This window comes from Falco cherrug, chromosome 3 (assembly GCF_023634085.1).
Source record: "Falco cherrug isolate bFalChe1 chromosome 3, bFalChe1.pri, whole genome shotgun sequence".
NCBI classification, from domain to species: Eukaryota; Metazoa; Chordata; class Aves; order Falconiformes; family Falconidae; genus Falco; species Falco cherrug.
The window spans coordinates 31818193-31839530 of NC_073699.1; the positions used below are offsets into that span (position 1 = coordinate 31818193).

The 21338-nt window shown below is 41.2% G+C and overlaps 1 protein-coding gene across 3 annotated transcripts in view; it reads right to left on the reverse strand.

Annotated features, from left to right (window-relative positions):
• The window catches only part of ESRP1 (epithelial splicing regulatory protein 1), a 34930-nt gene that overhangs the window by 7827 nt on the left and 5765 nt on the right, over positions 1-21338 (reverse strand). For 2 of the 3 annotated variants that reach the window (XM_055705971.1, XM_055705970.1), the window contains exons 5-13: positions 15029-15127; positions 14875-14929; positions 12981-13091; positions 12758-12890; positions 12632-12674; positions 10900-11201; positions 9149-9367; positions 6968-7166; positions 4888-5056 (exon numbers count right to left, since the gene is read on the reverse strand). In XM_055705971.1, the coding sequence (XP_055561946.1) occupies positions 4888-5056; positions 6968-7166; positions 9149-9367; positions 10900-11201; positions 12632-12674; positions 12758-12890; positions 12981-13091; positions 14875-14929; positions 15029-15127 (1330 nt within the window). The remainder of the gene's footprint in view (positions 1-4887; positions 5057-6967; positions 7167-9148; positions 9368-10899; positions 11202-12631; positions 12675-12757; positions 12891-12980; positions 13092-14874; positions 14930-15028; positions 15128-21338) is intronic. The other variant, XM_055705972.1, reaches the window with a different exon arrangement.

Below are 21338 nucleotides of genomic sequence, written 5' to 3' on the forward strand. Positions count from 1 at the left end.
AAGCAGCCTGCCTACTGCAATCAGCTTCCATCTGTGTAAGTTAATGGTAGCATGACAACAAGCAGCAATGGGAGCAGAGCCAGAAGTGCTTGCTGCCACAGAAGGCTGCAATGGTCTGCCCCAGTAGTGTTCGTTGGGACTTTCAACACACCCTAGTAGAAGGTTGCTGCTGAGAAGCATCCATCAACATACCTTTGTGCCCTGAATAACCCGAGATCGCCTGGCCATCACTGCAAATGTTTTAACAAAAGCCACCTGCATGACTGACACACGCGCCTTGAGGCACAACAGAGGGATCTTCTCTCTCACCAAACTGCATTGTAAGCAAGCAAAAGCGAAAACTATACTCAAACTGATCTCTGCAGCTAGCTCACGTGATGATGTAATATCAAGTAATCCCCCATACTAATCCAAATGCTTTACTAGATAGCAAAAGAAGAGTCAGAAGGTGACAGTAAGAGCTGCTAACTGAACATGAAATCATTCAGCATATTAAGTGAACAAAAGGAACCGGGATCTGTAAGCAGAAGCACCTCCAGCAGCATTCATGGCAGCATTTTGTAAGGTGGGTTGAGTAAATCTTGGACACTGTTACCAGCATCAGCATTTTTACAGGCTTATCAACTTTGAAGAAAGGTGTGGTTTCTTCTAAATTTAAATAATTTTACTCTTCTGATACTCAGATATCAGTTGATCAGAGCATTAGCATTCTGCTGCTTCTCAGACACCATGGCAGTTCTACTAATTAAAACCTACAAATGAAGAGATAATGACAGCCTATGAAGGCATGCAACAATTAGTTTTCCCTGCTGCTGCACTCCTCCTTCAATGAAATACCGTAGTAGTTACAGGCATCCCTGCTGTTCTAATCCTTGGCAAGCTACCTTCACTCAGAGAAGTGAATCATTAAGTCTTCCCCCAAAAACAATCATTCTGGTGACAAGTTTGTGCCATTAACTAGAGAGCTGTGGTTATTTTGACAAATCCACGATGGAGATTGGCTTGCCGTGAGCACGGATAGGTAATGAAGAGTCTCAAATTCTGTCACTCGATGTAAACATGTGAACTCCATTTGCTGGACAGCAACTAAAAGCCACCAGTAGGCTTTTATGCTCAGTGAGCCCATTCACTGTAGATGTGATCTCATGCAATCCAAGCTGACATACTTATTATAAAAATAGAAAAGAGAGTACTACACTGTAAAAGCTGTAGTCCAGAGCATTGCTATGATGCTATGGGTACAACTAAGCTGATGAAGAGGTTTTGTTTCTGGCTGCTGCTGTTCTCCATCTGTGACAGATCTCCCAGGCTAAATACACATATGGTTGTTTCCTAACCCAGTTCTGTCAAGTGATGCTGGTTAGCCAGACACACGGATATGCAAATAAAGCTGCTGGCAGCAACTCTGAATGGTATCACTCCTAATCCAGCCCACTTGTTCCTATTTTTGCCAGTTTAAACTTGTTGTAACTTAATTCTGCTTCAATATGGATCTGAGCAATGACAGAGGTTAGATAAAGTACCTCACTTGTTCTGTGATGGATCAGATCCTCCATAATGACCGTCATTAGAAAAAAGTCTTACTTATTCTTAACCCTGGTCATTTTATTTTTACACACACTTTTTATGCATGCATAGTATATATGAATGCTATATGTATGTTGCATACATGTATTTTATATATAAAATACTTTCACGAGTTGATTAGTGTATAATGAGGAAAAAACTTATCTAATCCATAGCAGGAAGAGGCAGAAGCAGACAGACAAGGACACTAACAAATTACCCTGTATTTCCTTGTGCAGCAAGTATCAGAATCATGCCTTTAACTACCACCTTTCAATCCAAATCACTCCAATGGAGAGAGCTATACACACACTGAACGACAGGGAGATAAGCCAAACTTAGCTACTATTAGATCAGCCCAGCTGAATACAGCTATAAACACGTTGTAAGAGACCCATGCCCACAAGCAGTATCTATACCGCTCAAGACACAAACAAGTTCACCTACCCATCTTGGTTCAATAGCACAAGAGTTTACCATAGGACACAGAACCCAAAAACACTCTTCCAGTTATTTTGAGTTCAAGGACTTCCTGAGCCAGATGTGGTTTCTGTGTATTCACTAACTCACAATGAATTTCCTGCCCTTGAATTTACCCAGTTTGTTTGAACCCACATCAGTTTTCAGCTTCCATACCATTTTCTGGCTACATGTCCCACCGGCATAGTACCCACCGAGTAAGAAGCTCTTCTTTTGACTTAACTATTTAAAATATTGTTGAAAAAAGAACAATGTTGAAGGGTGTTTCTACAATTAATGGATTTTAACACAAACTGTAGAGGTTTTAAAGGCACTGCTTTCAAGCAATCAAAATGGCAGTAGAACTGAATATGTACAACAGGATCTAATTTTGTTTTAAAACTACATATCCCATAGCAGTAACTTTCAAGTTTGTGTATAGTGAAAGCTTCTACAGAAGATGTTAACAGTTGCCAAGTAGTGCAGTTATTCATTACTTGCAATGTACATACATACAGCAACCAGCACACCTATTTATCTAGGATGAGATAAGGAAAGAAATTCCTCCCTCCTATGAATCCTATTGTTAGTTTTTTCAAAAGCCTGCAACTACCCAGAGACGGAGACCACTGATTTGCTGTCAGAACATGTTGCCAGATATAATTACAAGCTGAACAGATATACCAAAGACCAACAGATCCCGAATAACTTGTTCTCCCTCCTTTTCATTAGGAGCTCACTAAAGCTATTTTAATAGTTTAGAAGGCATCTATTTCTTTACACCATTGGATTTCATCACCAAAGCTGTAAGATCATTAGGAAGAGTCTGAGAATTTCAGGGATTTCTGATAGATACTAAAGACTAAAGCAATGCCTCCCTCCCCCCCACCATCTATGTTGATTACTGTGCAGAGAATGGAATTGGCTATTATAAAGCAACTTGACCTTGCAAAACACAAGTGGTAGAAGCTTTTGGCAGCAAGTCAAAGAAACTTTCCTTATTTCCATAAGTATTCACTAGTTAGATTTATGAACCATTGTCTGATCATTAGCCACCGGCTTTGTATTGCTTTTCCATGTACATGCATTTAAATGCACCACTTAGTACAGAGGATACCCCATTCTTTCCTGCTGCACATACTTAACATTCTTCTGAATTAGATTTCAGAACCAGAGAACTCCATTTAAAAGAGTTCCGATTGCTATGTGAAAGGAACCCAATTACTTATTGCATTTTTTACAAAGGACGGGAAACTTGCCTGAAAAGCAATAAAGCTTTTTTTTTTTTTTTTTTTTCAAAAAAAACAACCCCAAAATATCAGCTGCAAAGGATTGCTACTTTACTGGAGTACATACAGTTTGACTGTAGATCAAACATTTACTCTGGATAAAAACCCCTGTATGTAAACACCAGATCTCACAACGTGGAAAGACAACAAATCAACTCCAGAAACTTTACTTCATGGTTTTTGAAAAGGGAGTTACTTGTAATTGGCACAGAAGCCACACAGGAACGGTTTCTTAAGAAGAGTATACAACCATCAGACATAAGGGATATTCTGAGATTTGGGATGGATCATTCTGTAACCAACATATACACCCACCGCCCAAGCAGCCAGTGATGGGACTCATGTGGGATCCCATTCAGTGAGATATTTCTGTAGGGCCTGACTCAGCCTGCAGTGGCCAGTCTATCATCACTTTTAGTACAACATGGCAAAGGCTCCACAAAATGTTACTGTTAATGTGTTCTCATGACATATAGAACCATTAGTGAGAAACTTGTTTTATATTGCCAGTGTAAGTTTGGAATTTTATTTTTCTTGATCTTACATTAGAGAGGCTGAGTTTGGTAACATCACAACCATAAGACAGACATTGAAGGCAATATAGCAATTAACTCATGAGTGAAGAAAACACTTTAATAAAAAAGTCACAACAGGCAGCTCACAGACATACTGGTTTAATGTAAAGTAATAGGAAAATCTGTGTTATCTTACTGGTACTAGAGAGTCCATATTGCTCAACAACGTCATAAGTAGCTATTTGGACCCTTCTTGAGATAAAATGCATTCTGATCAGAATCTGATAGAAGACTTTAGCTCTTTAGCAGGTTTCCTGACAGACCAGGAATGGCTTATGGCTTAAAGGGAACATGGCTCTTTCCAAGGCCTCATGACTGTAGAGGGCAAATAGTATCAAGAGGTTTTGTTCTGTAGAAGATGGCTAATACATCCAGAAGAGCCCAAAGCCCTTTATGAGAAGTGTTTATGAGGTCAGGAAGAACACATGCCTCTATGCTTTACATATGCATTCAATACATATATGCTTCAATGCAATACTTTTTATAAATAAGTAAACAGTTTTCACCATAAAGGCCAAGTTACTTTATTACAAAAACAAAGAGGCAGAACTTCAGAAGTTATTATGGCAGATCCCAATCCACCCATTCTAAAGAGGGGACAGGGCTTCTTTATGGACATGGGAAGGAGAGCTGCACACACCCACTGAAGGCACAGCAATGGAAACTAACAAGTTTAAGACTAATGTTGGGTGGGAAGAAAAAAAACAACCAACCAAAAAAAAAATAACCCACTGTAATTGTGTGACTTATGTTTAAGAAAAAAAAATAAAAAAATCAATGACTACCTGAAATACTCTGAAACTTGGGAAATCCCTAGATATCCTGAAACTGTTTCCCTGAACAAGATACTGAACAAGCTGTTCTTGGTAGCACAAGCCTTTAGCACAGCAGTCAATGTTCTTTTGCATTTGCTGAAGAAAAAAAAAAAACAACACCACAAAAAAACCAACCAAACAAAAAGACTTCTTTGTTCCTGCTTGGTTTCTCCTCTGCTTTACCTGGGGTAGTATGCTGTGTAGTTCATGAAGAGCTGAGTCCCAGCAGGGTAGTACGCTGTGGAGGGCTGAAGCGTTCGTGGGTTCAGGAGCATGGATGGCTGATACAGAGCAGCTTCTGTTGGCACAACCGCAGCAGGAGCCGGAAAAGAGTAGGAAGGGGGTGAAAGGCCTAAAGGGAACAAATGGAAAATAGATTAGGACCTTTTCAATTCAGACATATATGTGGTCTTCATTAGCTGAAAAAACTTTGCAATATGTAAAATGCCTTCACAAGCTACTCATTCTCTTGCTCATCACAGAAAATAAGTCTGAGCCACCAATATGAGCTTGTTGTGCCCATACCACCCAGTCAAAAGCAAAGTCAGCTCTCACAAAAAGCTACCTTTTGCTCTGGGAATAGGGTTTCTTTCTGAAAAGGGGGCCAGTTTTTCTCGACTAGGCTCAGATTTTAAAAAAGTCTCCAATCAAGAAGTGTGAGACTCCTTCACTGTGAAGGGGGAAACTTCTGTGCTAAAGGTCTGCCTAACATTCCCCAGAGGTGAGGACACCTTTTCATCCTGACACTCCCTATCCCCCAAACAGTTCTGTCTTCAATTAATCAACAGCAGAGTGAGAAGTGTCATACTTTTGCAGCTTCAAGTGTTAACACCAAGTTTTATTTAAAAAAAAAAACACAAAACCACCAAAAGTGCACTTTGTGGTGTTTCAACAAGATGTGAGCAGTGATAATTCATCCCCCTCTACCACTTTTTTCCTTCTCTTCCCCTCCCCAGTGCCATGAAAATGAATATATAAAAGCTTTAGATAACTCTAAATAGCAAAAATAGAGCCTTAAAGTGACAGTCAGCATCTCACTACGTTGTGGGATGGAGCAGTGACACAGAGCCGAAAGGGCTTATCTGAGGAATACATCACTAGCACTCGTAGTTGGAGGTGGGAACACTGCCACCTAAGGGTTCCGAAAGCTTGGCACTCTGCCCAAGAATCTCTCCTAGTAGTTCTCAGGAGAGGCTTCCAATCCCTCTTTGGAACAGCTGTCACACATAGGACCACATGCTGCAAATCCCAGCTCAGAAGGATACTTGCATTGAAAAAAAAAAAAAAAAAACAAACAACCCCCCCCCCCCCCACACACACACACACGCTAGTCACCTGGAAAACTTATCTCCTAAGAATTAGCTGAAGGTCTACTCACACTCAAAAGGAACCATACCCAAGAAGTTTGCTTGCCACATTGGCAGCTCGGACTAAGATTTAGAGCACACTTCTTTAAACAAGCCAACAATACATTTGCATAGAGGGACAGAGAAAAAGCTCCCACTTGACTACCTTGCCATTCATGATCTTGGAAGCAAAGTATTATTTTTCCCATAGGCTCAGATTTATATGGCACATATGTTCAGTAAGGTAGCCCTTAAGCTGTTAAAGCATTTCCCCAAAACATTTGTCTAGAAGTCTATGTTCATCTTAGTAGCTCTGAGAAGCGTAATTTTACATGAAATACAGTTGCTGCAAGTCTCTGAGGCCAAAGCTATGAGTATTTTATTCCCACACAGGCAGCCTCAATTCTGTGCAAACAACAAGAAAATAAACAAAAGAGTTCAGTCAGTAGTGGTCCAATAGGCAGAACATTTGTGGTCGAGTCCCAGAGGTCACAGCATTGCTGATGGTTTCATAAATTAAGTTCTGGAAGTGAAAGGGGAAGGGCTTTTACTTGACATGTTCACCATGATGAAAAGCGTAAATACCAATCAGTTTAAATGGGAAACAGTTCTGTAAGGTCTAGGCTGGGCTTACAAATTACTTTTTCAGAGTCATGGCTCACTCTGGCCATGTTAAGTTTCAGGGAGGGGAGGGCAATTTGCCACTGGAATTTTAAAGTAGTTCTTCAGTGATTGTAATTCATGCCCAAAAGGGAAAAATAATGATTGCAAGCTGCTGATGATTTAAGATTAAAAGACATTATTTTAATACCCCCATCCAACACTCCTTCCTTTTCCAAGAAGGAAAGTCAACAAAGCGGCTCCAACACCTACCCTCACATAGCGTAGAGTATTGGCAAGACTCATGCAAAACTTACATGGTAACTTACATGGTGGTGGGGACAAGCCATTTCGATTTAAAGTGCCCCCCATTAATACAAAGTTCATCTCCTCAGCAGAACATTGAAAGACTTCAACATATCTGTCCTTCATAGTCTTCTTATGACACTTCTGTGCAGCCAGAAAAGCTCGGTCTGCAGATTTCATCTGAATAAAAGCATCTCCTGACGGACGTCCCTACAAACAAGGCAGACAAAACCAAGTGTTTCTGGATCTCCCATGAAGTAGCAATACAGTAATAGTTTGTGCTGTTAAAAATGGTCAAATATATTCATCTCCAGAGTCAAGTACAATCAGTCAACCCAAGCACCCATCATCAGCATGTTTAAGCTGTCCTCCCCAAAGTTCTTCCCACTTGTGCTAACTTCATTGTGTTTATTTACCTGTTTCACTTAAGCTACATTGTAACTCAAGCCATGTTACTTCTATATTTAAAAAAACAAACAACAGGGGACACCTACAGGAAAGACTACAGTTCAGGGACACTTAGGTGCGTTGAAACCTGCTCTTACAAATCTAGTCAGAATGCAGAATTGAAAGATCTAATCCACATTTATTATTTGTGATCTTTAAAATTCAAGGATAAATACAGTTGAAGTGCCAAATGTTAAATGACTGTTTAAAATATTATTTTAAGGCAAATATGGGCTGGGATATTTTAGAAGGGTACCAGCCAAAGGCTTGGTGTGAGCTTGTGGTGAAAAAAATTACATCCTTATATAGAGCTCTAGATGAGCAGGATACGCAACTGTGAGGAGTCATTTTAGCCACATGCAGCTGCTGCCTTGAAGTAGCCAGAATTACAGGTAGAGATCTGAAGCCAGCTCTAACTTAAGTTCTGGGCCAGTTCTTCCAGTTTTGGAGGGAAGAACAACTTTATCACAATCCTTTACACAGTTGTTCATGATTAGAGGGTTGAAAACAGGAATGGTGGGAGCACATAGAAAGATAGAAATCTAGTAGTTCAGGTAAAAGCGGGGGGGGGGGGGGGGGGGGAGCAGGGAATATCTGACAGCTTTGGGCAGGGGTGGCAGACAGCCCTCAAGATTATATACACTTCCAGTTTCTTCCTCCAGGTTCTTTTGTTACTGCTGGCAAGGGCTGATACTACTGTAAGCTATTCCTTCTGCTCAGACATCTGCATCTTTTCTTAGCCTCTCCCAGCCCTGAACATTCCTCTCAGTTTTTCAGCCTTGGCTAGGTCAGCTCCTCACAGACACAGGCATCTTTTTAGATAGAGAGGTACTGGAAGAACTACCCTTCCTCCTTCCTCTCCACGCCCCTGAAACGCAGAAGCCCTACTCCAGGAGAAGGAAGTATTTTGTAGTTTCATCTCAGGCTTAGCGTCAACCAAAACAATTAGAAGACCCATTTTTATACCACAATTATCTGTGTAATCAGTGCAACCAGTCAGGGCATCTCTACAGAGCTGCAGGAGCTGTTGTCTTCTCCCCTTAAAGTCACAAGACTATGCAGATAAAGAAGATCACAACAATGCACCATCCTTTGTCTGAAAAGTTTTGGTAGAAACTGCTTCCAGAAAACAATGGCAAAGATGTGACTGTTTATACATATCAATGAGCTGTTAATCTTGGTGCTTAGCTGTAACTGTTTAAAGAAGGAACCATACAGCTGAGGAAAGCTTCAGCTGCTGACTTATGCCATAGGAAATCCTGTCTCTAGAAGGCCATAGTCACATTTGTCCTCAAATATATCTGAGGCACATTGTTCAGCAAGGCAGGGGAAAACCACTCCTTTGAGAGCTAATATTGCCCACACTTCTGTTTTGAAGATGCTCCTCACCATACAAGAGGAATTATGCATGCTGTTGAGCAAGATTCTTCAGTTCAAGCCTCTCAGTGCAGGAGGATCACAGCTGCTACTTTGGCAGCACCAACTGCTCCAAGACTGTGGCTTCGCTTTAGGCACATGGGTCTCAGTAACAGAAACCACTCTGAGCCAAATGCAGCAGCTGGCATAGCAGGGTTCAAATAAGCCAACATATCTATTGCCAGCACACTTTTAGAGGAGAGCTGGAGCTCAATTAGTGCCATTAGTGTGAATCCCAAAGGTGCTTACTTCTCTAGGGATATCAGAGGGTTGTGTTCACATATACAGGCAGTTCGCACAGAGTGGCTAGAAATGTGGTGCCTACCAACCTGGTGATTTAGTACCATGTGAACTCCATGGGTCCGAATATCTGTAGAAAACTCCCCCAAGAACTCCAGGATGTCCTCTATAGTAGCAGCATAGGGAAGACCACGCAAACGTATACAGTCTCTGACATTAGTGGGAGGCACAAATTGCTGAGGTAATACTGGAAGAATTGGAGGTGTTGGGAGAGGAATGAGAGGTGTGGAAGAGTACCGGTTCAGCACCTGTGCAAAACAGAAAAACAGAGAGGTTACAGAAAGCCTCCTTACTTACTCTTCAACTCAGAGGAACCGAACATAAACACCAATGCCATCTATTTTCACTCTGGGCAGTATTTTAGGAAACAAGTGAGCTAGATTCTGGGCTTAAACCACAACAGCACTACTTAGAATTCAGGTATTTTGAAGTAAATACTTGTATCTTTTTCTTGAAAAACGTCACTTTATTTTGGAGTATTTGAACTGTTATGCAACTCCCAGATGACATCTTCTTAGAAGATGAAACCTGTATTTCTACAGTATTTTTATTGGGAAAATATCCCAAAGCATTCTATCATCTACAGAGTCACGGTGACACTTCTACCCAAAGCATCTCCTCTGCAAAGCTTTAGGAGAGTCTGGGAACTAGAAGCATATTTCACTACCAAACAGCCCTGACTTGAGATGCAGTAGTCCATCAAGTAACACAGGTGGTGTTACTGAGTCAGTCTCAGCAACAGTCACACTTTCAGATTTGTTACTAATTTTAACAGTAAAAACCCTGCCTGATCAAGAGTTCACTGAATATTCAATCACCACCCTTTAACTTTCTCTGAGCAAGATTAAGATTCATTTACATTTATACAGCTATCTGAAGGTTTTGCTAAACAAAGAGAAATATGAAAGCACTTGAGAAAAATACAGTGACAGGAGCAAGTGTTGCAGCTATGCCTTATCATCAGTGTCACCCTTCAAACAAGGCACCGAAATCTCTACACATTTGGGTGAACGGAGCAGCACCATTACTTGGTTACAAAGACATGACTATTGGTTGGCTGTAATTTGCATCATAGACAAGACCTTTCAGAATCATGTTTAGAAGTCAGTGACCTCAGCTGAAGCTCTACAAATCTTTGGAGATGTACATAAACAATCCTCTCAGTTCTGTTTCCTTTCCTTGACAGTGTGACTGCAATTAATGGTCCACCAAGCCATGTTAATGCAAGAAGAGGTACTCTTCAGGCTGTTTCCCAAAGTCCTGCCGCACTCTGCTAGGTAGCCAGTGCTGGCAGAGGATCGCCGAGACCTGCCCTTAGAGGCAATTCATAAGACCCTTCAAATACACTGCTCTGAAGATGACTGCTACATCAAAAGGCTCTGTTTTTCTGCAGTGACTAAGGATAAGTCTTTCAAAAGATCAAGATTTGTTGCCAAGGCTTCTCCTAAAGACCATCATGTACTTCGGCATATTCAGCATCTGTAGCATAAAGCACTGGACCCACATAAACTTTCTACTATAGCTCTTGCTCGCAAGGCTACCGAAAGCCAAAACCCTAAAGGTTTGATTATATGTGATTGAGAACATCCATATACCATAAGATCTTACACTGAGAGGGAGCAAAGCCTCATGGAAATCCAGACAGTAGTCTTGCCAGCAAGAGTCAAGAGTGAGAAGAGAAGCTTTCAAGTCATGGCCAAGCAGTATTTGCTTCCACTACCGTATGCCAGTGTAGGACTCTGGATTACAAAAAGCCATTGTTTGTAAGGTTTACACTCACCTGCTGAACTTCTGCTGCAGTGCTCCTAAAGAGTTCAATGTACCTCTTCCCTAGCAAGTCCTTATGCTTTTTCAGTGCATTTTGTGCATATTCTTCACAAGCAAACAAGACAAAGGCATCCCCTGTTGGCCTGCTGTCAGGGTATGTGACAAATAGGATTCCCTCCTTTCCTCCTGTTACAGGGCAGTGCTGACCAAAGAATGTCAGCACTTCTTCTGTCGTTACGTTGAAAGGAAGACCTCGCATCCTGACAATCACTTGGTTCTCTTTCGACAAGAACTGTGCAACCTCGTTGGAAGTGCCTGTAACAAAAAGAAATACAGAAGCACTTAAGTCTGGGCAGCCACATAAAAATCACAAGCAGGCCCGGTATAGCTACCTCCTCCCCAGACAGTTTTTGAGCATGTAGAACAGTATTTGCCTCTAAAGTCAGGAAAGATGACCCTCTTTGATAAACTAGAAATACTGTACAGGACACTTCCCATTAAAGTCTAATAATCTTAATTCATTTGGAAGAGATTCATCCTTATTCAAGGGGAAAATACACAGTACTTACAATGTTCAAGCCCAAGGAAAGCAGTCTGTGCATCCCTTGCATGAACAGTACCTGGCCTACTGTGCACCTCGCATTTCTAACTTATGAATAACTTTGGCATGCTCTGAAGCCTTAATATACAGTAACCGAGCACTCAGACCATTGTGCTGGGAAAGCTGGAAGGGCATGTTGAAATCTGCTGAAGAATTTCACCCTGTCCTGATAAATCTGTTCAAGTCTGCAAATTCTACTTTCAGAAACTCTAGAAGACCACTGATGCTCATGTTATAACACTACCATCAAAGCTAGCTGCTAACCAACTTCACATCTTAATATGGCCCCTTCACTTAGAGCTAGATCATTCTGTAAAGAGGTTTGGTTGTGCCAGACACCCACCGCTTTTTCCCCAGTGTCAGTGTACCATGTCTTTTTTTGAATGGTATAACTGTTACTAAGCCTATCAATTAGCTATTTATTTGACAGCTTAATTGCCTCTACCACTCTAAAAGATCAACCTCAGACACAGAGTTAGCCATTTGCAATCCCCAAAACAAGTAGCTGTCAGGAACCAACAGGGACCTTAAGGTAGTATTGTAGACACATATCAGCTTATTGGATCTTAACTCAAATTCTGTATGCTTACAGTCATAAAGGGGAAGAAAAGAGACCACAGGAGAGTTTGTAGAGCAAGTTTTGCAGCCTTTCAATTCAAGGCTGCAAATACTTCAATATTACCTTTAAATAACCATTCCCCCTTTAGTCTGAGGCAAAAATTTGATTTGAAGAAAATCAGTTCCATAAATCCCTTGTTATTTACACTGTAATATCTGTTTGGGTTTATGTGCAAGTCTCCACAGCAACAGCAGTCATATTGTTTTGAAAAACTACTCTGGTTTTGTTTTTCAGCCATCAATAACATTTAGGTCCCTTCAGTTAAGACTACGACCTAACAAATTAAGTTCATATGCAAGATCACCTCTCCTGATCAAATCCCTATTTCATAGGCTGCTTGAAATTAGCAAGGAAGAAAAAGAAAAATCAGAGAGCCTTGGACTGCTGCTAGCAAAGGACATCATAATTAACACACTAGGCAACTACTTGTTCCAAGAAAGAAAATGAAAGGCCACATCCAACAGGAGCCATTTAGTTACAGGTGCTGATGGAACAAACCCTTCCTTCTCACCCCCTAAAAATTACCTCCTGCGATTTTAAGGAAGTCTTCACCTGTTGCCTTGTATACCTAAGGAAAGAAAAGAGAACACGTGATTGGCACGCTATTTGCACTCGTGTTGAGAAAAGGATTTCAAAGCCAGTGTCACGCACCTCAATGTATCGATTCCCCATGTGGTGCTTGTGCCTTTGTAGTGCTAGATCTCTATGCTCTTCACTTACGAACCTCACAAGAGCCTCCCCATTTCTCCTACCCTGGGCATTGAGGCAGAGCGCAGCACCTCCCCTGCAAGATTTAAATCAAATGAGAGATAAAAATCCAGGACTGATGCAGACGAAGCATTACAAACATAGAGGTAAATTCTTAGCTACTAACTTGGCTATGTTTAGGCCTTTGAAGAATCTCGCTATGTCCTGATCAGATGACTGCCATGGCAATCCTCTTGCTCGGATAACAGCATTGTCATCCACAAGTTCCATCTTGCTGCTGCAGGCACAGAAAGAAGTAATGCAGAGACATCTGCCTGCAGCACCTGCCACACACCACCCTCCCTGCTTGTCACCTGTGCTCCAGGGACAGGCACCTGTCCCTGCTCCACGTCTGCTGGATGGCACTGCCAGGGCAGTGAGGGCTAAGTGCCACCACTATCAAAAGCCACTGCACATGTCTCTCCTCAGGGAATGTCTGTTCTGTTAAGCTGTCCCTTTCCCAGCGTTCCTCTCCCGCTTCACCACTGTTTGCTACTTCAGCTCTCATCTCTTCAATCACATTCCCTCAATTTACTCCCTGCTCCTTACATACCAAGAGTTTGTCCTTTTCCACTGTCTGAACAGGGTTACTGACATAAAATTACACAGTTGCTATTCTAATCTTAGCTAGGTGGAAATGGAAGCAGAGCAGTTAGATGTGACTGAGGTTAGTGCTTATTATCTGTACCGTGACGGTGTGTAAGAGCCAGTCAGAAGCCAAGACCAAATCTGTTCAGGTTACACTCGGCACACAGAGGACTCCTGCCCGAAGAGTTTAGCCTTAACATTGCTTGTTCAGGCCATCACTGTGCTACTAGAGACTAATATAGCTACAGGCTACATTGCCTGCTTAGCATGGGAATATCTCAGCCACAGAAAGCCAGGTTTAATTGGTCATTACCACAGACTTTTTTTGTTCTCTTCCTTGTTAAGAGTGCCATGTACAGCAAAACTCACAGCCACCCAAGGCTGCCTTTCTGGCTATTGCCAGGACAGGTTTTTGCACAGAAGAGACTAGACGATTGATTCAGCAGATGAATTGTTGCTCAGCAGCAGAGAGTTTCCTCTTGTTATAGGAGGGTCATGTTTCTCGCTCATATTTTAATCTCTCAGCTGGCCTTTTTGTAGGTGTCTGTCCCAAACTGTTCCCCCTCACCTCCTAATTCTGTACTTCCCGCTATTATGAATAAGCTGGGAATCTTCCACCTCATCCCAGGATTGCGTTAGTGAAAGGGATAAAGCTTAGAACAATGCTAAAACATAACCCCTGAGCTAATCTCACTGGTCACTTTCTGCCAATATTGTTGCATTCTTTTCTTGCTTCTTTTGGCTCAGAAGTGCTGGCATCATGTACCATTATGACAGTTCCTTAATCTAAAAGGGGGAAGTATGTATTCAAGCAAGATCAGTTTAACACCAGTCTCTTGTGATACTGCAGAGGGAGTATCCAGCAAACCACTGAGAAAAATCTGTGTTTGTATGTAGAAAAGCATGATAGCGTTTTTTTTTTTTTTAAAAAAAACAAACAACCAAACCCAAACAACGAAACAGTCAAGAGTAAGTAAAGCTTATGTATAAAACATTTTGGAAGAAGACAATCATAGCTTAAGCAATTTACTGGTAGCACAGTATCTCTATGGAAAGGTTTCTTCCCTATTAAAAAAAAAAAAATCATTATGTGTATTTAGTAACTGAAGCAAATTGCAGGAAGAGCGTAAGAGTTAGTACCAATAGGGTTAGTTCTGCAAAAATAAGCACTTATTAGCAGAACCCAGAACTACCAGCAGCTAACAAGCAATACTGAAGACTAGCAAGAAAACTAGCTTGTATCTGATCACAGATTATCTGTTCCCTTTCCCACTTAAAGCATCTAATTGATTCCCACAACTGTGGCAAGGTAAGTAAAAGGAATGGTAACAGCTATTTGTAAATTAGGAATACAGAGAAGTGCAGCTTATTTTGCATCTTTAAAAAAAGGCGGGGGTAGGGGCAGCATGCAGCAAGAGTGAGAAGACACTTACCAAGGCCCACTTTCAAATTTGTAGTTTACTCTTTCTGGATCTGAAAATCGGTGATCTAGGAAATACAGCACAAGTTATTTTCTTCTTCCTCAACATACAGGACAGATAGCAAAAACAAGCAAGCAGAGAAAACTCATTCATCACAAGCACTTACTGTATGGTTCAGATATTAGTGTTAAAATAATATTTCCCATATCTTCAACCTGAGAGGCTCCATAGGGAAACGTTGGACTGTTCTTGCCAAGATTTAAATCTTCATGCTGCAGTTAAGTCAATCATCACCAAACAGATTTCTAATTGGCTTCCTGCTAGAGCAACAAGCTTTCATGTTATCCTTGATGGTAAATCACTTCTCAGAGGAATATTTAATCCCTTTTCCTGCTGGGATACATTAGCTGTTCTGCCTTGGACTCTTACTACTGCCACCTGTGGGAATGTGAGGTCACTCCAGAAAGCATATGGGGACTTGAGACCCCATAATAAGGGCATATATATTTAATATACTCATTAATTATACATATATTTGACACACAGATACACTTTTGCATGTAGAAGAGACTTGAGCCCTGTCCTCTTTAATTAGCATCTTCTTTAACCTCTAGGGGAAGATCTGGGAAAGGAGAAGCAAACCATCAACTAAGAAGCTACAGAAACAGGAGGATACACCACATGCTTTCTGAACAAGTAAATCCTAAAAATCTTTGACAAAATTCACAAATGGCACCTCATCTAAACCTTGCCTATTGGAAGTTAGAACCCGAGTTTTGTGCTGTTACACAGCAGCATTTTGAGAATCTGCTAGGAGTGCACTGCTGGAGATAACCAATAGACAAAAGAGTCCCGCAACCCGTATCTTCTTTGATCTGAAGGATTTTGGAAGATTATAGCAAGAATAAGCTCTTCTGCCAATAAACAGCAGGAAGCATTCTGTCCTGGAAAGACAGGCTGTAGAATGACCAGATTAAAACCCCCACATTCACAAAGGGAGTCTGATTTAAGTCACACATACTAGCTTTTCTCAGACAACTTAATCAGAGTTTACTATGGTATCTCTCCCACTTCCTGCCATATTTGCCCCTCTCTAACACCAGGCTACAGGACTGTAAGATGACTTGCAACTTTACTGCTTAATTTATAAAGCAAGTTTTCAAAAAGGTCTTTCCTATTCACATCTCCTTTTAGGGGTGTAGGGTAAAAAACACCAAGAACAGAACAAGAAGAGAAATAGCAGTCTGGGAACAGGACTTGCTTTTTTAACTTCTCTTATCACTTCACGTCAAGACTTTAGAGCAAAAGTGAAAGTTTCTTAAACAAGACCTATCCTGGCATGGCAGTAAAGTAATGCAAGATATTCAAAACAGTCAAATGCATCAATTATTTGCCCACATCCCCAAAAAGCTACGTTAGACACATTTCACCCAAAAGAGACTGTATTTTGGTGCTCAAAAGTTGCTTCTCAGTCCGAGATAGCAAGGGTCCTCTTAGAAGGAAAGAGCTTTCTCCACCTAGAGCTGATGCCTACAGGAAGGGCAGGGAACAGAAGAACAGCTTCTGTTAGAAATAGACACCACACACCAGCTCTGTTGTATCATCCCATCATTGGGGAGGCAGCACAAGTTTTATTATGAAAAAGTCTCCCCTATTATTTGTCAGATGACTGCAAGTCATTCCTACAAAACAGATTTTGTCCAATTGTTTTTGGAGTTAACTGTTATCTTGTTGTGAGATGAAAAATAATGTCAACTCAATGAACTCCTCTTCCACAGCAAGGAAAGGAAAGCTGTTGTGCCAAGTCAATACCCTTTGAAGCCAATTTGATTTTGAGACTGTTGATTTTAAGCATGCACAGGTTAAGTTTTCTGTTTCTTAAACTTAGATCAGTGTTCCCTCCCCTTCAACTGTTTACTAAATGCAGTTTGCTAGCCATTGCCATTACTTTCCCTCCTGATACCTTTTTTGGTGAGAAGTATTGAGAACATTATATGGTTTTCTTAAAGAAACGAACTAAAAATCCTGAACAAACTACATGAAAAAAACCCCAAAGCACAGTTTAAAAGACTATCAGTGTTTATGACAACAAGAAACTTATTCATTGCAGCAAGTCTTCCTAAGCTGTACACTTAAGCTCATCTTCTCCTCTGCCCCCTGGGGAAGGAGGGGGAATTGAAAAGAAAAATAATCCCCAGACCCCCTTGCAGAGTGGGTGCCTAATCAGCACCACACATGTTTTGGGGCACCATGTGTATCACAGCAGAGGAGTGCTTCTCCTTTTACTGACACCCTTCCCCTTGCAGCAACTGTGCTACACTTGGGCAGTCTCTGCTGCCCATCCAGGGAACCAGAAGCTGCTGAAGACACAGGTATCGGAACCCTGGTCTTGCCTGACCATTTCTTAAATTAATATTTTGGAAGTGTTATCTTTCCCCTGTTAAAGTCAAGAGAAGATGCACAGGAGTTTCAATAGCTATTATGGCAAGGGACATGCATATACATGCACTTGGCTGTTAGACTGTGCTGTCAAAACTGAAGAGACATTTCAATATTTCCTTTTTGCAGAGCCAAAGATCCCTACAAACAATCAGTTGCTAGAAAGGGGACTGCAGCAGTGTGAAGAGGCTGGGAATTTGAAGCAAGGCTGTCACACAAGGAAAACAAAGAACTCCCCCACCCCACATTCATTTCCTCCAGAAAACATTTTCCCTGGGAATATTGATCAACAGGAGATAGAGTTCCTAAAAATGCCTTAGTGCCAACAGAAGTTGGTACCAGGTGTTCAGACACAGGGAGTCAGTTGTGCCAAGGAACTCCAGATTAATATAAACACAGTGGGAGGGGAGGAAGAAAGTCATCAGCATAAGCAGGAATGGGAAACTGCTCACACCTTCACCACTGATTAGCTAGAAGCAAGGCTTTTAGGCAAGACTGAAGAAGAAAACTGATAGTTTTCTGCACATGTAGGGAGTTGTTAATAACAACGTTAAGTGAAAACCTGAATTCTAATGAACAAGACTGACTACATACAGTGGAATCCTATGAACAGAGGCACTAGAAAGCTGCACTCTTGGGAAAAAGCTGTTAATGGAATCGTCTATAAAAGCCACCCCTCGTTCTGTGAAGGGAGAGGAGACCACATGTGTTTGTGTACAGTGATATTTAAAATGTTGCCTCTCCTGGGCAATTGGAAAGAGTTGACTGCAGTGAATAAATTCAAGTTCACATTTGAAGAAGTGTTAGAAAACAGACCTGTCTGTTTAAAGCTACTGTATGCAATAGCATGGACACACACACTCTAAATGAAGCAACAGCAAAAGATACTCTCAAGTAACAAGGCAGGCTGGGAAACAAGAAACTTTAAATCTTGCTGCACAGCTGCAGAAAGACCTCCTGCAAGTTAGTAAAGGGAGCAGGGGAAGGAGGCATATTCTGCATCAGGGTTGCCTATATAATATGGAAGGAATTTCTAAATCATTTCCTCAGATTCATCACCACAGCTCCACCCACTGCCAGTGTCCTCTCTTCTTCCCTCCCACTGTCTCTTAAATTTCTCAGTCTCAACTCTGTTCTTAACTATGGCAAAAGAAATACTGAACTAACTTGGCTCCAAGGTAATATAACATGAACTAGTGTTGTAATTGTGTTCTGCACTGATCCTCTTCTCTCTTTGTTCTGTTTTTAAGCCTCTTCAGGCAGAAGATTGCATCTTTTTAAACATTACTTCGCATAAAGATAACCTGCTATCACCCAGTTCCTGGGTACTATCACAGGAAATACAAACAGCAGTACACAAGATTCTCAAGTAATACCCAATAACACGCTTTTTATTGCCAGAGCTAAGTACTATTGATTTAAGTGCTCCACATCATTGTTTAAGACACCCAAGTGGAAAAAAAAAATACACCCCAAAAAAAACCTCCAACCAAATCAAGTTTTAGTATTGCAGATCCTTATTATATCCAGCACAATAAGCAGACTGTTCTGGAGAAAGCACATGTTTCTACCAACAACCAACAAGCAGATATCCCAGTAAGGTGCTACCCTCACAAACCCAGTTCAGAAGTCAGTGGAGCAAACCATGCTCTGGAGGAAGCAAGAGCTATTTGCCATTTAATGGCTTCTGCACACCCAATCTTGAGGCAAAGGATGAGTCCTCTGCAGACTGAATATGAATAGTCATGCAAGCTTTGTTCACTCCACCCTGAAGGCACTCGCAGTGGTAAAAACTGGCTCAGCAAGCTTTGCAAATCAAGAAGTGCAGCAAGTATGGGAGGTACAGAGGGTGCAAGAACAGCCCTGTTCCTTTTGTATCCTTACACATTAAAAAAAAAAATAATTTCAACAGACCCGAGTTCCTTTCTCTGCTGTAACATGATTGCTTTTCTCAAGTTTTTTGTTACTCGAAATTTCTCATAATTATCCTGCTGTCACTACTCTTACACAATACCGACTAAAGAAAGTCTGCCAGAAGACTGTCTCTTACAGTCTCAAATCAGTTTTTAGTGTAAGTTAGGCAGCAGTAGTACTCAGAGAACAGTTACAACTAGTCTCAGTTCTTCCTCAGTCCCTCAAATGTCATGGTATTTTAAACATTTCCTTACCCTGAATTAAAAGAAACCAGTGGCTATTTGTACAGTAAGTTTACAATTTCTTGGGGGTGGGGGGTGGAGGGGTGGGGAGCAGCAGCAGGAAACAAAGCTTTCACCTGAGCTCTTGGATGTGGAATGGTTTCATTGCTGTACACAATTTCAAGTAGTTTTCCAAAAAAAGTAAGTTCCAAACATACTTTCTAAAGGAAGAATAACCCAGCCAGTTATTCTGTTTAACATTTCTATGCTCTTTTTCAAGATTGTGCTTGCCTTGCCTACAAGAAATACATATCGAAGCACCAACTATCCACTGCGTTATGCTCTGGAATATACTCCTACTGCACAGTCACTCAACATATCTTCCTGACTGTTGGGAGCAATAGAATACATTCTCTATTTCCCTGTGATTTGTTGCTTTATCCGATCAAAACAAAAGCTTCTGGAAGACATTTAAACAACCATACAATAATACCTGGCTTTCCCTTAATTCTTTCATATCACAAGTTCCCTTTTGTTGATCACTACAATCTCACACACTGGTAAATGGGGATGCAAGTACATGAAGGATGTGCCCCCCCACTTAAAAATAAATAAATCATTCTACTCCTGCTCCTACCAGATTGCAAATGCAGGTCTTCTGCATCTCTAGTCAGTACCCTACTCCTAATCCAGCACCTTCTATTCCCACCTAATGCTAACAAACATGGCCCAGTACAGTTTGTGTGGCACAAATACGGAATATTCCTTTCATGCAGTCCCTTTAGCTATGGGGTGGAAGATCTGCACATTCTGCAAGAATAGCAAGAGCTCAGTCAGATTCTGCACACTGATCTGCCACTTCGTTTCAACACACTGCATTTGTTTTCATGTCCCATGCCCCAGCATAACCACTTCCAAGTTACTTTTCATTTAGACATTTTCTTTTCTTTGCTACGTAAGTGTCTCGGGAGGAAAGTAGCTGTCCCACTTAGATGAAGCAAGGAAAAAAAAAGCCTGCACAAAACTGTTTGAACTAGCCTTTAGACTTAGCACCTGCTTCAACATTTTTTTTTTTAATTCCAAGTATTGCATGCATGTCCGGACGCTCCAAGTGCAATTAACTTACACAGCTTCTGACACAGAGGAGATTAACTTGGTATGTTTCAGCAGAGCTAAGAGGAAGAAAACTATCATATTTGTCAATAAACAGAAAACAAAAATTGTTTTACTTTCTTGGTCTCTGCATCTTCCACCCCCAACACTCTCAAGCAATATAGGGCAGAGACAGTTAATTTCAGCCATGTTGCATAAACATAGCAAGCCTACAGATTAACAGCATCAGCAGTTACAAAACAAGACAAACCACAAACATTAATATTAAACTAGAACAAAATTAGTTAGTTTATATATCTTAAGAAGCATATCTGATCCAGAGTTCAGACTCCAGCTGGAGAGCATTTGCATAGACTGACCAAGCCTCTAGGAACTCCGGAGGAAATAATACTGGCAATTGCCAAAACCACTCTCAGATGGCGCTGACTCTTCAGGGGCTTCCTGACAGCCCAGTAATGCAGGGGGGTCTGCTCCCCTCTCACAGCAGGCAGGGAGCACACACTGTCACTGTGCCTCAGCTGACCAGTAACACTCCAGGCAGCTACAGTTGTATGACTGTTCCCACAGTGGCAAGACATACACCAGACATTCACAGGAGGAGAAAGCAAAGACATTTCTCAAAAACAGCTGAAGTAGCCCATTATCTAACTTCTCGAGCTCGTGTCAAAGCATCTCTAAACAATGTGTTAAGTTTTTTGACCATGACTTTAAGTAGCCCATCATCCAGCTTCTAGACTATGGAACACATGTGTTTACTTTGCTTTTTACATTAAAAATTAACACTTCTGC